The 15,896-nt window shown below is 34.6% G+C and overlaps 1 protein-coding gene and 1 long non-coding RNA gene across 2 annotated transcripts; one reads left to right on the forward strand and one right to left on the reverse strand.

Annotated features, from left to right (window-relative positions):
* Positions 1–5,872: 5,872 nt before the first annotated feature.
* On the reverse strand, positions 5,873–8,991 carry LOC115441984 (polyprenol reductase). Its single transcript, XM_030166921.2, has 4 exons — positions 8,495–8,991; positions 7,320–7,508; positions 6,706–7,010; positions 5,873–6,512 (listed from the first exon to the last, which is right to left on the reverse strand). Exons 1-4 carry the CDS (start codon positions 8,889–8,891, stop codon positions 6,420–6,422), a joined length of 984 nt encoding a protein of 327 aa, XP_030022781.2. The 5' UTR covers positions 8,892–8,991; the 3' UTR covers positions 5,873–6,419.
* Positions 8,992–12,738: 3,747 nt separating this feature from the next.
* LOC119190165 lies at positions 12,739–14,272 on the forward strand. Its single transcript, XR_005112796.1, has 3 exons — positions 12,739–12,782; positions 12,996–13,133; positions 13,669–14,272. It is a non-coding gene; the product is annotated as an uncharacterized LOC119190165 (long non-coding RNA).
* The last annotated feature ends 1,624 nt before the right edge of the window (positions 14,273–15,896 follow it).

Consider the following 15,896-nt stretch of genomic DNA (forward strand, 5'->3'; position numbering starts at 1 on the left):
TATGGTATTTTATTTTTATCCAATTTTGGTACTTCTATAAGGCTTGGGGTAATGGACTAAAGGTTATCGAGCACGACTAAGCATATTCAGATCAATAATTATATTAATAAATACATTATTGAAGCTTACTATTTTCTTGATGCGGGCAAATTAATTCGTTAAAGGAAATTTTTATATGTGTAGAGGTGACTATGATTTCTCAGTGCAATTTCATTAGAATAAATTGTAGATGTTTGTCGTACGGTTTGAAATATATTGATATTGATTTATTGTTGGTTTTAAATCCATTACTTTATAATATTGAAGGTTATACTATGCCCTTCATTCCGCCTATGCAATACTTTCTACCATAATTAATGAGCTATTAAGTTCACCTGCAATATATGTTTTTTAATGTTTATATTTTCCTTCTGTATAACCAGCGGATTTCTTAGACTTTCACTTCATTCGGACAGATTAGATTCCCGCCATAACATTAACAAAGGTTTGGATCGCATTTATCATTAATCTAGTAAAATTAAATTGATTATCAAAAATCTATTTTACACATATAATCATGCACGCTTTAGCAAGTTCTATCATAGTGTTTGCAATGTAATATGACTATCGCGTATTCTGTAAACCAGAGACGTGGTTGAATAGTCTGCTATGAGGAATCTCTTCATTACCTGACCGAATTTCTGACTTCTCGGCCTTGTCAGGATTATGTTACCTCCATACTGTTTGTAATATGGTAGCTATAGCTAGCTTATGTTGGATTCAGTAGCGTAGCTTGCCAACTTGGGCGTCCGCTTAGTTTAATGTAGATATGGGCCAAGACGGGCCCTAAAGCTCGCGGGCCCCGGATTACTGATGCGGCTGATACGGCGTAAACTACGCCCCTGGTTGGATTGTCACCCATGCATAAATAATATAAAATATACTGAAAATTTGGTTTACCTTTACGATTTTCGAAGCATAAGTTCACCGTCTCTCGGTCATTTTGAACGATGAATTTCGATCGTGAAAGGATTTTCATCGATTTTCTGAAATCTAACCGAAACGGATGAAATGAGATTTATAATTTATACACTAATAGGTAAGGTCTTTATTGCTAAACATTGTTATCTATTTATGCAATGTAGTCTCTCGGTACTTGTGCAACAGTGCATATTTGTGATCTTAAAACCCTCCTCCGAGCCAATGGCCTTGAGAATTCGTTCTCCATATTTTCGGCGCATGAGTTACGGCGGGAAAATGCAGTTACGAGTTATTTGTTTAAAAACCAATTCTAAGTATTTAAATAAAAATTACACTACCAGAATATTCCTTATTGGATGGTCCTTTTAATAGTGTTGTTTGAAAATTAAAATATGTAATTTAGGATACTATTACTGATGTTGCCCCATTTTAGTGGCATTTTTATTCACAAAATAAAATAATTGTAACTACCAAATTTAAAGTAACATTGTAGAAATATGTATTTCCCTTTTTTTAAAAGCTTTAGAAAATTTCAAGTAGCTTTTAAAATTACGATTAGCGCGCCGTTTTGTTAAGAGCACCTTAAGTGAATGTCCGTAACGGAACATGCTGGTCCCGACCTCGAACTTGTTTACAATCATTGACGTAAGGTGCGTTGGGGTTAAATCGGACGCTTTTTCGACGTGTTAAACAGTGTTCTTGAATTATATTTTTACAAAAATTCTATAGAAGTTATAATAATGAATCATTAATATGGCTACATGTTATTAAATATACTAAATGTTATATATTTTTTCAATTCCTTATATATCAGTTAATGTTTTATAAGGCTTTAAAGAAGTACCATACTTTTAGAAATGTGTGAGAAAGATAGGACCTTCACAGGTATAGTTCGGACTACTATTTAAAACCGTCTATGATACAGGGATTCTAAAATCCGTAAAAAGAGCATATTCTGATCTAGTTAGTAATTATTAAACATACAAAAAAATTAATAAATATCTTAAGATATTTTTAGAAGCGAACTTTATTTTTTTAATAGTTCTAGGCATACGATCTTACATCATATGAGTGACACTGTTAAAATTTTCTAAAAATATTCGAAGAAATAGTACATACACGTGTAAATAAATAACAAATAAACAAAATCGCCCATTCACCTGAACTAAAAAAAATACATAATTAATGAGTTCAGACTAGGGGTCGCAATACCGGACCATTTTTCAAAACCGGTATTTTCGGTATTGACCTAAAATAAATTCCGGTATTCCGGTATTTTCGGTATTTCCGGTATTTGAAGAAATATTAGAAAAATAAGAAATATACATACATTTAATTTAGTAATTAGTCAAATTTCAATGACAGCTTAGTAATTAGTTAAAGGCTGAATGAAAAGAGATTATTTTCGTAAGCCAACGTTCACGCCGTTCTGATTTCTGAGAGCTGGCTCAAACCTCACCTTCCTTCTACCCTTTACCCCCTCCCTGGCTTCATTTTGATTAGAAATGATCGAGTTGACAGGAGAGGGGGCGAAGTCGCTATATATTTACGTAGCGACCTGAAATATAAAACTGTAATATCTTCCTCTGCTTATGATTCTGCTTATGCGAAATTTCTGTTTCTTGAGGTTTGGGTCAAGAGAGTGAAAACCTTACTAGGTGTTATTTACTGTCCCCCATCTCTTGATTACTTCTCCAGTCTGGAAACAGTTCTGGAATCTATAAGATCAGAATATGCTCATCACATCATCATGGGTGATTTAAATACTGATCTACTTGCCAGCCACTCTTCCCAATCTTGTAAACTCCTTACTGTCCTTGATTCTGATGAACTGTATGTCCTACCACTGCAAGCCACCCACCATAATATGGATGGTCACGACACTTGGCTTGACATTATCCTCATCTCTGCTCCTTCCCCTGTTTTCTCCCACGGTCAATTTTCCGCTCCTGGCTTCTCTCACCATGATCTCATCTACATGTCTTACGCCCTAAAACCTCCCAAATTCCCTTCTAAGATATTACATTTGCGTAGTTTTGGTCGCATTGATGCGGATAAGCTGAAAGGAGACGCTGCTAACTTTAACTGGGATCACCTATTGGCAGCCACCTCTGTTGACAATAAAGTAGCAATTTTTAAAGGCGTTGTCACTTCACTCTTTGATACTCATGCCCCTTTAAAGAAAATTAAATTAAAACATCCTCCTGTACCATGAATTACACATGGGGTTAGGGTGGCGATGAGACGAAGGGATCGGGCTTTTCGCCAGTACAGAAGTTATCGTTCGGAGGAGAACTGGTGCCTTTTTAAGGCTGCAAGGAATCGGTGTAACCAGATGGTACAAATTGCTAACGCCGACACATTCTCAGTAATATTTCTTCTTCCTCGTCAGCCAGTATCTGGAGATTCCTCGGAACTCTGGGTATTGGCAAAGTTAAAAACATAGATCTCCACGGTGCGACTATTGGTTTGGATGACATTAATAAACATTTCACATCTGTTACCATGATTGATCACCAAACTAGGCGTCGTACCATAGATTTCTTAGCGGGTCTATCCAGGCCTAACATTAATGCTTTTCTTTTTTCTTCTGTGCCATTGGGTGAAATTAGAAAAGTCATTCTGTCCATTAAATCCAGTGCCACAGGCTGTGACAACATCAGTCGTCGCATGATAATCCCTATCCTGGACCAACTTCTACCAATCATGTCCCATATCATTAACGCCTCCCAGCACTGGTATCTTTCCGTCTTTGTGGCGGAGAGCTATTGCTATCCTTCTTCCTAAAAATCCCTAACCCATCACTTGCTAAGCATTTCCGTCCCATATCCATTCTTTCTTTTCTCTCGAAAGTGCTCGAGGCCTGTGCTCACAAGCAACTGTCTGAGGATGTGCACCGAAACAACCTACTGTGATACAGTCTGGATTCAGGCCTGGGCATAGCACTATTACTACACTCCTCAAAGTGACTGGCGATATTAGGGCGGGCATGGAGGATTTCAAGGCGATGTTTTGGCTTTGTTTGATTTCTCCGACGCCTTCAATATAGTCAGTCACGACATTCTTCTTGCAAATCTCTCCCACCTTATGATCTCGCTCACGGCACTGAATAAGTTCTCGTTATATCTTCAGGGACGCCAACAGTTGGTGCGCCTAGACGATTCTTCGTCTAGCTGGCGCGATATAGACCGTGGCGTCCCTCAAGGCGGCATACTCTCCCCATTATTGTTCTCTATCTTCATAAACCTCTTAAAATAAAATCTTCAATGTGCGTACCACCTGTATGCTGATGATTTGCAAATTTATTCTCAGGAGCAAGTCGATTGTGTGTCCGCAGCTGTAGATAGGATAAATAAAGACAATTTCGGCCTTTCGGTAAACCTCGCGAAATTGCCATGAAATACCAGGCCTTTATTGTAGGCAGCTCAAGGCTTTTAAACAGGTTGTATTTTACATCTATTCCCCCTGTTATGTTTCTCAGCTTTGTTTATCTGACAGCTTGCTGTTTGTTCAGCTTTGTTAACCTGACAGCCAACTAGATTCAAGATGTATCACAATATTAGCCAATCACAACGGCCCTACGTCTACGCACTGCGAAGGCTGCCATGCCGTCAGCACTGAGAAACAGACTTGTTATCACAGCAATGTTCCGTCCTTAGATAAATAACGTCTTTGAATAAAGAGAATAGACTTTAAAGAACAAAAAATATTTCTAATAAGTTCTAATAAAAATAACAATTAACAGTTAACACCGCTATGCCTAGAACAAAACAAAAGTAGCAATATAGCCATAAGCCATGTATTTTGCTCGCTCTTTATAGAATATACGCCTATACGAATGAATGAAATTGCAAGCAGCTTAAATTTTTGCGATTTAAAACTCGAGAAATTAATAATTATAGACACATTTTGTACTGAATTTTATTTTTATAAAATACCGAAAATCCCGGTTTTTGTAAAATCAATACCGGTATTTTGAAGTTCTTAATTTGGTCCGGTATTCCGGTATTTTCGAAATCCGGGATACCGGTATGCGACCCCTAGTTCAGACGTCTTCGTGTATAAATTTTGACAAAAACTTGCGATATTTTACAAGTGCTAGATCGAACGATTTTAATCCGTTCTTTAATGACAAATAATTGTATGGGTAAAGATCGGATCTCGGGGAATATACGTGTTTCGACAAATTTGAATAAACAGGTCACAAGATTTATTTGCTTTATCATACTATATAGCTACAAAATTAATTAAAAACAGTAAATACTCATTATTATTTACTTGACGGAATCACTTATGTGAACTAGTGGAACGTAGGGAACAAGATGGGGTCGCAGGTAGTGTTGTCCGAAAACAAAAATATAACTCAATTACGAGTTATTTGATTTATACGATGTTACACCTCCTACGATCTTACCCCAACGCGCCTTATATCATACGTAGTACATATATCGATAAATATATCGATGTTTACAATCTTATAAAAAGTAACTACATCACTGACCAATCAGCGCGTCAGTTATTTTGGTAATCACAGGTTTTTAAAAAATCTTTGTTTTATTGCAACTGTATCTAAATCGCTACTAAAACGTTCACGTATTGTCCATATATTAAGATTCTGTCTGGTGTTCTGATTATTAACACAAAGATTTTTGGTTCCATAACATAACTGAAAAGAGCTTTCCATTGTGGGTCTTGATCAACAAAATTGTTATTTGTTTTGTACAGTGACCTCAGTTCTTCCGCAGTTCTAGGAATATTCCATTTTAATTTATAAGATTTTCGACCGCTGCTTCGGCTGTTTTCAAATATTTTTAATTTTAGAATCTAACTTCGATGATGGAGGAAGATTTGACTCTTCATACTACAAGCAACAATGATAAAAAAATCTAGGGAGATGAATTAGGAAAGACTTATAAATATGTATAAATATGTATTTCACAGTAAATGTGAATACATTTGTCGATACAATCCTTTCCAAACTAGGTCTATTAATAAATAGTACAAAATACACTTTTTGAACATCTAATCTAATAAATGCCTCCAATTTTTTCACAATTTGAAATGTAATTTCGTCAATTTTACGTACATTGATAAATTTTTGTAATGCCGACCTTTAACCAAACATTTCTATAGCCTCATAATTAATACCTATTGAAAAAAAAAACATTTCGCAATATTTTAATGAATGTATGCAAACTGTTCAAATTACATGGACCACGAAATCGCATACTTGGTATTTATTCTTTTCTTTCTTACGTAAATTTACTAAGTATTTAGTTAAAAATAAACAATTACATTTTCAGATTCATTGAATATTGAACAGGTACATATTTGTTTCATAATAATAAATTTTGGGTTTTCCATTCTATAATATATGAAAATTGGGTGATTATGAATATGTAAATATTTATAGTGTGGTTATGGACAATTACAATTGTATAAAAGCTGGTGCCGACATATTAAAATATGTATGGAATGATAGCTTTTCTGTTGGGCGGATAATTACTGAAGGTCTTCTTATACCAATCGTGAGCTGTGATTGCTGTTTGGAACTGAAAAAAAAATTAATATTACTGAATAGGTTATGATAATTATAAAGATTTTATGATGACAAGCACAGCTCAGTTTCATGTAGCTTTGTTATTCAGAGGCCTGGGTTATGTTACTATAATTCTAAGCAGCTATGGACTTTTCTATCAAATAAGCAAGTACCTCGCTTCATGAAGTATGAAAAAATATACCAACCTGATTACCCAAAACCCATAAATAAATGCAGAAGAACGTCTTGGTCGGTATTAGCATCAACAATATAGTGTACATCACTACCTCACACATCCTGTGCGGGCTCGACACATACTCAAAAAGCCTCCCTCTTGGCACACTGTGGTCCTCAGTTACAACTTTACCAGTCTTTTTGTCTTTACGCATGTTTGCAAAGATAATATTGGTCTTGTACTGTTCATGCCAACACCACATGAAAATGAGGACTGAAGGTACAACCAGGTAAATGGTTTTTGTGTCAATCCATGTTATGTTCTTTCGTGATTCTCCTGAAAATAAAATGTGAAGTGTTATGAATTGGGTTTGAAAACTGGTTTAAAAAATATATTCTGTTCTAATTTTTTTCACATTTGATTCTGTTTGTACCTAATTTCCAATTTGGGATTGATGCCATAAATAATCATATAAAAATATAAAAAATTGTGCAAATCACAAATATTTTTTACTATGGTATGAAGTAAAACTGTGTGGCACAATGCTGGTTGATACATTTCTTGTATCATTATATTATCCAGTCAGCAGACTAACTTTGAACCTGAAAATATCTTAAGATTGCCAAAAATATAAAAAAATCTCACCAGAAAATAAAGGAGCCTGGGCGATTGCAACCAGTATACAAGCATAATAGTGTAATATGCCAGCTAGATAGTGGCTCAGGTTCATCTTGCTGTTCTTAGCAAACACTTGCAGGTAATATGTCTCGTACAATCTTCTCATACATTGCACCGTAAGCAGCATCATGGCTACTAAAGCAGTTGCAACAGAGGCTGGAAAAATATTAACTTATTACCATATATAGATCTATTTTGATGAAAGAAGAATAAAACTGTTGAATATTAAAGTTTTGGTAGACAGTTGAGTCAAGAAAAAATCCTAACAATATATTAAGATATTATAAATATAAAACGAAAATATTATTAATAATAAACAAACAATTTTTTAAAATTTATGTTGATTCCTATCTCACATGTTATTGCTAACTGTTAAACATTTCTGTATCATATTAACAGAGAAGTAAGAATAAATAAATATATTTGATTATAATAATAATATCTTCATATTCTAACACTATGAATAAATAAATAACAAAATAAAATAAAAAACAACACTACAAATTACAAGAGATAACATCATCCACCACCATCACCACCACATTGTGTAAACCCTAAATATATGGGAATATTAACAAAAACAAAACAGTTGCTAAACTGCTTAGCTTTTTTCTTGAATTGCTCTTATATGACTAATATGAAACACATCACACATTATATGGAAATAGTAAGTTACTTTCTATAACTCCTATGCAATTAATAGATATAACTTAATCAACAGCATAGCAGCGCACCCTCATTTCACCTAATGCTAAGTGAAGAGAAGACCAAAAACATTTTGACTGAAGAATTAATCATCTCCATATTAATATGCATACAAGCATGCATTATACATTTGAAAGTGGAGCAAGGCTGGTTTCATAGATCTGAGTCAGATGCAGACTGCAATATATATAAAAACTTCATTAGCTAACAATTTACTAAGTAGGTCTTTATAATTGACCCAGTATCTCTAATATCTAGTTTTACATTTTATTGGGAGTAATTTGATTCAGGCACGTGAATAAAAAAAGTATAAGTGGCTGATGGAATTGTAGGATTATATTCTAATATAAATATTAATACTCAAGCATTTAAAAATATTGTACCATAATAATTATGTGGGAAAAGGAAAAATATAAACAATAGAATGAATATATTACCTGATGGTTCATACTCCTTTAATGTAAACTTCAAACCCAAAATAACATACTTGTTCACCTCGAAACCTAGGAAATATACCATGCACATATAAAACAGCGAAGAAACACTAAACAATGACGCAAAAAGATAAAAGTGTCTGTAATATGATTTCGGTATTTCTAAAACTTGCAAATAATTAGCCTCTGAGCCTTGGTACGCGAAGGACCCGTACAAATAACCCTTTTTGATAAACGGTGGTACATATTTTTCGTAGTAATTAATCAAAACACCGGTAAAAGTAACCGCGAATGCGAGATTTAAAAAAAGAACATCAAGTATGTTTAACATCGCGGGAATGTAACGCTGTTGCGCGGCGTGTTCGAGTAAGCGCCAGCAGTAATCTAAGTGATCGTCCATGTTAAGTTTCTGTTGGGAATAGTGAGCTAACGGTATCTCATTCTCAGCAGACTTTCGTTTTTACTTTCTAAAATGACCGACTAAGACAAACAGCTGATAATGACATTGACGTCTGTGTTGACAACTGAGATTTTGACGTCGAAATGTAAAGTGCGTTTCAGAATCTGTAATTTAAAAGCATAACATTATAATTTTATGCAATGGCACATTTTATTTTGCTATTTTACTATAGCTATTTGCTAATGTTTGTTTTTTTTTCTTTTGGGGATAGAAAATGTTATGTATTTTATTCTTGGGGTCTTTTATGCCATACAAGTGCCTCCTAGATTTGCAATAGTAACGAGGGAGGAGAAAGAAAAGTTTTAGGAAGATTTCCGGGATGGGAGGAGGCAGGGGGGAATTATTATAACTAGTGGTACTCGTTAGCTAGCTTTTTTTTTAATTTTTTTCCCTGGGTTAAGCAATTGAAATTTAGATAAGGTCAGGTGGGGCAAGTGCGCCGACGGGGTAAGTGCACCTACCCTAAAAAAATCGAGAACTATTGATGTTATACAATTACCGCAATCTTACATCTATGCTACTAACTGAAATACAGTTCCACTAAAAACATAAATGGCTATGTTCATTTTAATACGATTTATTCGCCATTTTATTTTAAGTGTCATTTAGACCTGTAATCCGAGATGACCCCCTGAAAAATAACATCAAATATTTCAAGATATTTAACATATTTCTGTAAACCAGTAAGGTGAATACATAGTTTAAACCTTTTATTTTAACTTCCTGCCTGAATTTTATTTATATATACTAAAATAAAGGATTTTTTAGCAATGCGAAAAAATGTACCTAAAATTGTCGAGTAGGGCAAGTGCGCCACAGTTAATAGTCGTATGGCGCACTTGCCCCTGATCCATATATAACCAACCTTTTTTGACAATAAGTTTTAATAAAATGAATTATTATTATTTAAATGTTATACTTAACAGCAGAATTTGATGTACTCAATGTTTTTTGTTTTGAGCCGACTTAAATAAAAGGGCGTATTAGTTAATTCGTTTTTACAAAAGAAAAACTGAAATACCTTGGTCTAGAGCAACTTTACGTGAATAGGTTGCAACTGTTCGATCAGGCACGTTATCTGGATATAATGCAGCTAAAACATATCAAATGTTATAAGGCCAAATTCTAAGTAATTGAGTTATAACGCATTCAAAATTGTTAATTCCTACATTTTTGTATGTTTTTTTTTAGTTTTTAGAAATATAATGGATTTTATATTAGGGCTACCATTTTTTTATTCCAACATATCCGCACACAAAACTCTAACATAGCAAAAAATTATATATAAAAAAAAAAATCTAAAATGTTTTCAAGCCCTGATTTACATATATATGGCGCACTTACCCCGAATTTGATTTGACAGCCATAGTTTGTTATAATATTGAGTGATTAAAAATTATCCAAGAGCAATGCGAGTAAAACCTATTTCTCTATGGACTAAAATTAGTGTTTTCTTTATAATGTTTCATATTGGCGTTTTTTTTACACAGCGCACTTAGCCCATTTCCGGTGGCAAGTGCGCCTACTACCAATTTTTTTTACTTTGAGCAAAATATTATTAATTTATGGTCCGATTTCCTTGAATGGCTATAGGTTGTTATCACAAAATACCAAATATTCTTAAATTAATAAAATTACATTCTTAAGTCAGCACAAAAAGAAATTATTTTGGATTGAATCCAGCTATGAAAATTTTATGTCGCACTTCCCCCGAATGACCTTAATATGTATTCGTCTGCTAAGTTTGAATTTGCCGCCCTCTGAATTCGCCTTCCGTGGCATGGGCGCCGGCTAGCCCCCCCTTAGATCCGAGGCTGACAAAACCATCTCGTTCTGCTATGGAAAAAATAGATTCTGCTATAGTTAAATAATATTTTAATAACTGTGAATTAAGACATCACGGGTTACCGAGCGCAAAACAGAAGTAGGTACTACCTAAGACATCTTTCTACTATCATTAATACTCATATAACGCACTATACGGGAATGACATATCTGATTGATAAGTCCATAGCTAGTAAGTATATAATTTTGATACATTTTTTATTTTTTATTAGCGTTAAAAAATTTAGTGATTCTTTGTAAGGCTGAACGTTTTACTTTTTGAAGCCACAAAAACTTCTGTGAAGGACTACTTATACCGGTGGTCTATTCAATACTCAGAACAAGAACAAGCATAGAAGGAATCTAAATTACCCTCATATACTTATCCTTTTTTTTCAAATAGGCCAAAACCGTTGAAAAGAACGAGACAAATATTATGTTGCTAAAGTCGGCTTGCGTACACTTTAAAATTATCAAATGGTTACCTTTGGTCCTCTTTATGATGCCGAATTAAAAAGCAAATAAAATGTCAAGTGTTCCAACTTGCCAACCTCAAAACAATGTCACAAACGCGCCCACACAATTTAGTTATGTTATACTTCAGCGCGTGCTTTTCAAAAGTGGCTACATGTTTTGTAATATTTTTGTTGTTAATTTTAATAAATACACAGTGCTGTTTAAGTATAATATAGCCCTACGAACAAGCAATGGCCTGCGTTATTGTGGGGTGTAAATCTCATTCTTCTCGTAAAGAAAATGAAACTGAAATCATCAGCTTCCATCGGTGAGTAAACAAAAAACCTAATATATTTGCTTAAAACCCTGTACATAAGTGCAAAAAGTATTATTAATTAATCTTTATTATGCTGTAGTCATATTATAATCTGCTGTTGGCCATTCGATACAGTAATTATTAAGTATTTTTCATTTTTACCAATTTACGTAGTCGTGTTCAATAGTGATGTGCTGCATATTCTGTCGATAACATAGATGTTAGTATATTGTAGTTTACTATTTTGCATAAATTGCCTTTTACTTTCAATATACGGTGGTGTAGTGGTAAAAGCCACTTGGAAACCGTGCGCGAAGGCTGGGGTCGAGGAAACTATCTGATTTTCATAGTGTGTTTCATACAATGTTTTTGCATTGCAGATTCCCCACAAATGATGCTATGAGGCAAAAATGGATCGTTTCCATAGCTCGTCCCAATTGACATTGAAAAAAACAGCACCGTGTTTGCTCTAAGCATTTCGACAAAGTTTTATTAACATTGAAATAAGTTATCAAACATAATATGTGACATGATTCATACCGCTGTGTTTTAATTTTACTGTCCCATTTTAGTAGCTTCTGTCAAACCACACCTCTTGGGTATCTTTTAATCGTTAAGAAAGTCAGAAAAGAACAGAAGGCGTACTGGCTTTCTCCTAGACGAAATTCTGGCCGATTTCTTGTTTGTTACTTACAGCGGTTTCCATTCCTTCCGAAATTTCTAACATTTGCTAACATTTCTAACATTAATTTAGTAATCTAAATGCTAAACTATTTTTGTGTGAATGACGTTTGGGAAGGCATGGAAACTGCAGTAAATAGCAAATGAAAATTGGAGAAAATTTAGCTCGAAGAACGCCGGTAGTTCTATAGTTTACTATAATTTAACATCTTTTTACCGAGTGCTTATATATACCCAGACTTTTTTGGTACTTGAATACCAAATCAGGGTTTTGATATCTTTTTTTTAGCCTTTATCTAAAATAGCAATTTGCAACGGTTTGTAGTTGACTGACCGAAAAGTGTTTATTTTAGCAGGTCTGTGAATTTACCATAGCCGATAGACAGAGCATCTATCGATATCGATAAGATGTCAGAAGGGATCGCAACACAATTAAATTTCTTGCTGTCAAAGACAGAGTACACTCAAATGTCATAGTGTTACTTCTATGCTTGTCATTGTTCTGAGATTCAATATCAATTTATCTGAAATTTTATAAACTTGGCCGATTCCTGGTAAATTGTTTTATTCTTTAATTTCTACTTATTTGAAATAAGAAGTTCGTTTTATCGGTTAAAGTTTTATTTAGGCGAAAAAACTTGAATGGCCCTTTGTCTCAAAAACGATGTGATATTTAAAATTTGGTTTGCAGATATATTTTTTTTGTAAATGCGTATCTGCTATTTGTTAATATACCCACAAACAATTTAATTTTGGATTCATTTCAGGTGTCTCCTGGTTTTAACTTCGTAATGCATAAAATAATTATTTACTCACAGGCAGTGGGGTTTTCTGTTATCATTCTATAATCTAGAATTGTACTCGGTAAAGGGCAGCACTCTATTTATCCCAGATAAGGGAAAAAGGTTTGATGCATGTTTGACCATCAAGCACATATATCGCTTTCATGAGAATTTTATAAAGCCTTAAAATTCCACTTCATCCCACTCACGACCAATTTCACGTGTTTCAAAACCATCAAGCATTCACGGCTGTTTATCTCAAGTCATAAGCACTGATATCCATTAAACAACGCAACGGGGTGGAAACGACTTTTAACAAATGAAGTGTGCCCTCCTGCTTTCTGGAGGGCACGTCGCTTCCAATGTTCCACGCGGATTCACCTTATGTGACGGCTTAAGCGCGACCTATATTGGAAATCGCGCCACACTGTCGCCTGATGGGATTCACCTTTATTGAATTATCTTTAAAAATTAAGCGGCGGTAAATCGTGTCTCTAGCGTCTTGAAATATAGCGAGATTTTAAGGATTTTATTGTTTGTCTAAAGCAAATTAATACGGAAAAATCGTGAGATCTTGTTTGGGATGGTGTTGCTAGATTTGATGTCTGATGACCTTTCATGCCTTAATGATGTTGTTAATCTGACGTGATTTTTTTAGGTGTCGTTGAATAGCAGACACTGTATAGAAAACATGAAATTAACTAGGATAAAATATTTTATTCAAGCATTGCAGATATAAAACAAAATTACCTACAAGAAATTTCAAATAAGAAGGATGTATGATATGATATGATAGAAATTTCTCTAACTGAATAAATAACCCATTAGACTAGCTAACCACGCTATGCCATTCAGGATGAGATTAACCACCAGCAAATGGTTAAAGAGTGTTGACATTTATAATGACAGATACCACGGATGTTGCGGAGTCGGGGCGGCGTGCCACAATAATTGCGGCAATCAAAGAAACAAACACAAGGCATTTCTACGGTTATATTTCGCAAACCACTTACCTTGGTTATTTTCCTTACAAACAGAATCGTGGCAAACTGGTAAATAATAAATAAGAAAGTGTATCTCGAGTCGAAAATATTCCGAGCACTACTTGAAAATATCAAGATTTCAGAACATATTAAGAACAAGACGTAAATTGTGACATGTTACTGCATATTAATAAACCACCCATATATTGTAGGGGTATAAAAGGGGAGAATTTGTTAGACACGACCACAGTTACATCAGGTGAGTTCAGGAATCCTCAACTCCATAAAAAGTAAGTTGAAGATATACATCATTTTTTTTTGCAAGGATCAAAAACTAAAAGGATTATATAATAATCGTAATCTTGGATTCTCAATTCACAGGCGATACTAAGATTAAGATTCACTATAATTCTAGTCCTTACTTACCCTTTGAGTCATTAAAAATTGGTCCTCAGAGTTGTTAGCACTTCAGAAGCTAAGAACTTCGGTCTTAGCTCTTCATTGTATATAAGAAACTCCATTCTCCACAGATGAATCACCAAATTCTGGTTCTGGTTGCCATCTTGGCGTTAGTATCTACCTGCTGCGGCCACATTGGTGGTCACATCTCCTACCAGGACACCAACCCTCAAGTGTACTGCGGCAGGACCTTAGCTAGAGCTTTAGCTGCTCTTTGCTTCGATTATGGTGCTCCTGAAAAAAGATCGGATTCTGGAACTATGTATGGTACGTACATTTCTTTTTTTTTATTTAATAAAAGGTATAGCACAGAACACAATCATTATAAACAATACTTAAGCACTAAATTACATTAAGACTAGATTGTCTCCCCTAAACTTATGCCCTAATTGAAATTATACTACAGAAACGACTCTACAAAAAACAATTAACAATATAAACATCTGCTTATACTTCAGTGAGTTATATAAACAAAAATTGTACGGAAACTAAATTGTACTACCTATAAACTACTTAATTCTCTAATACTACGTAAAAACAGGCTCGGCCTGCTGTTCATTATGCCAATGGTACCATGTTTAACATAGAGTTCATTATATAATCTACTCTCGCTGATAATGGGGTTATAATTGTAATAAATAACTACAACGAAAATGATTTTAATTATTTCAACCAATCCGATTTTAATCCCAAAACTACGATAAGTTAGTAGAGTTATTTTTCATTTATCTAAATATCTTGTCTGCTTTCTAGGTGCCCTATTAGCACCTTACTACAAGGAGCATGAAGGTCCGTACGGCTGGCCATTGCTGGCCCGTCATAATGCCAGGACTCTCGGCCTTCCTTCCAGAGGCAAGCGATTCGTCGTAAACGAATGCTGCGAAAAAGCTTGCACCATCAATGAACTTTGGTCTTATTGTTAACGTTAATTCTTTGGAATATTAATTTGTGTGAATTTTTTGCTCCATTGTGTTAGATGTTGATGTTTTAAGTTGAATAAAATATTGCTGCAAAGATTTTTCGTTTTACTTCTTTGATAGTTTCAATCGCGACTTTATTTAGTAGAGTCCATGCCAAAACACCTAAGTACTTTAAATTCCTCTGGATGGATGATGATAGTTTTAGCTTTCGCTCGCGGCTTCTGTTGAATATCAAAACATTGAAATGAATATCCAAATCGCTTCAAAACTCTTACAAATTCTTTGAATTACTGGTCCACAAATTATGAAAATCAAACGCACTTCCTCACGGGCTAAAGCCGATGGCTAGACACGTTTGCTAACGCGTGTATGGTATTAAACGACCGAAAAACCTCCAGTTTCACCTCACCTATTCCGACCCAATAAATAAACATTGGCATGGTCTCTGTTATGTAAAGCCGGCTGGCGTCTGTTGAATTTTTACGTACAAATTAGGGGCGGGTCCGCTATATGCACCTGATATG

The sequence above is a fragment of the Manduca sexta genome, chromosome 22 (assembly GCF_014839805.1).
Source record: "Manduca sexta isolate Smith_Timp_Sample1 chromosome 22, JHU_Msex_v1.0, whole genome shotgun sequence".
Classification (NCBI taxonomy): domain Eukaryota; kingdom Metazoa; phylum Arthropoda; class Insecta; order Lepidoptera; family Sphingidae; genus Manduca; species Manduca sexta.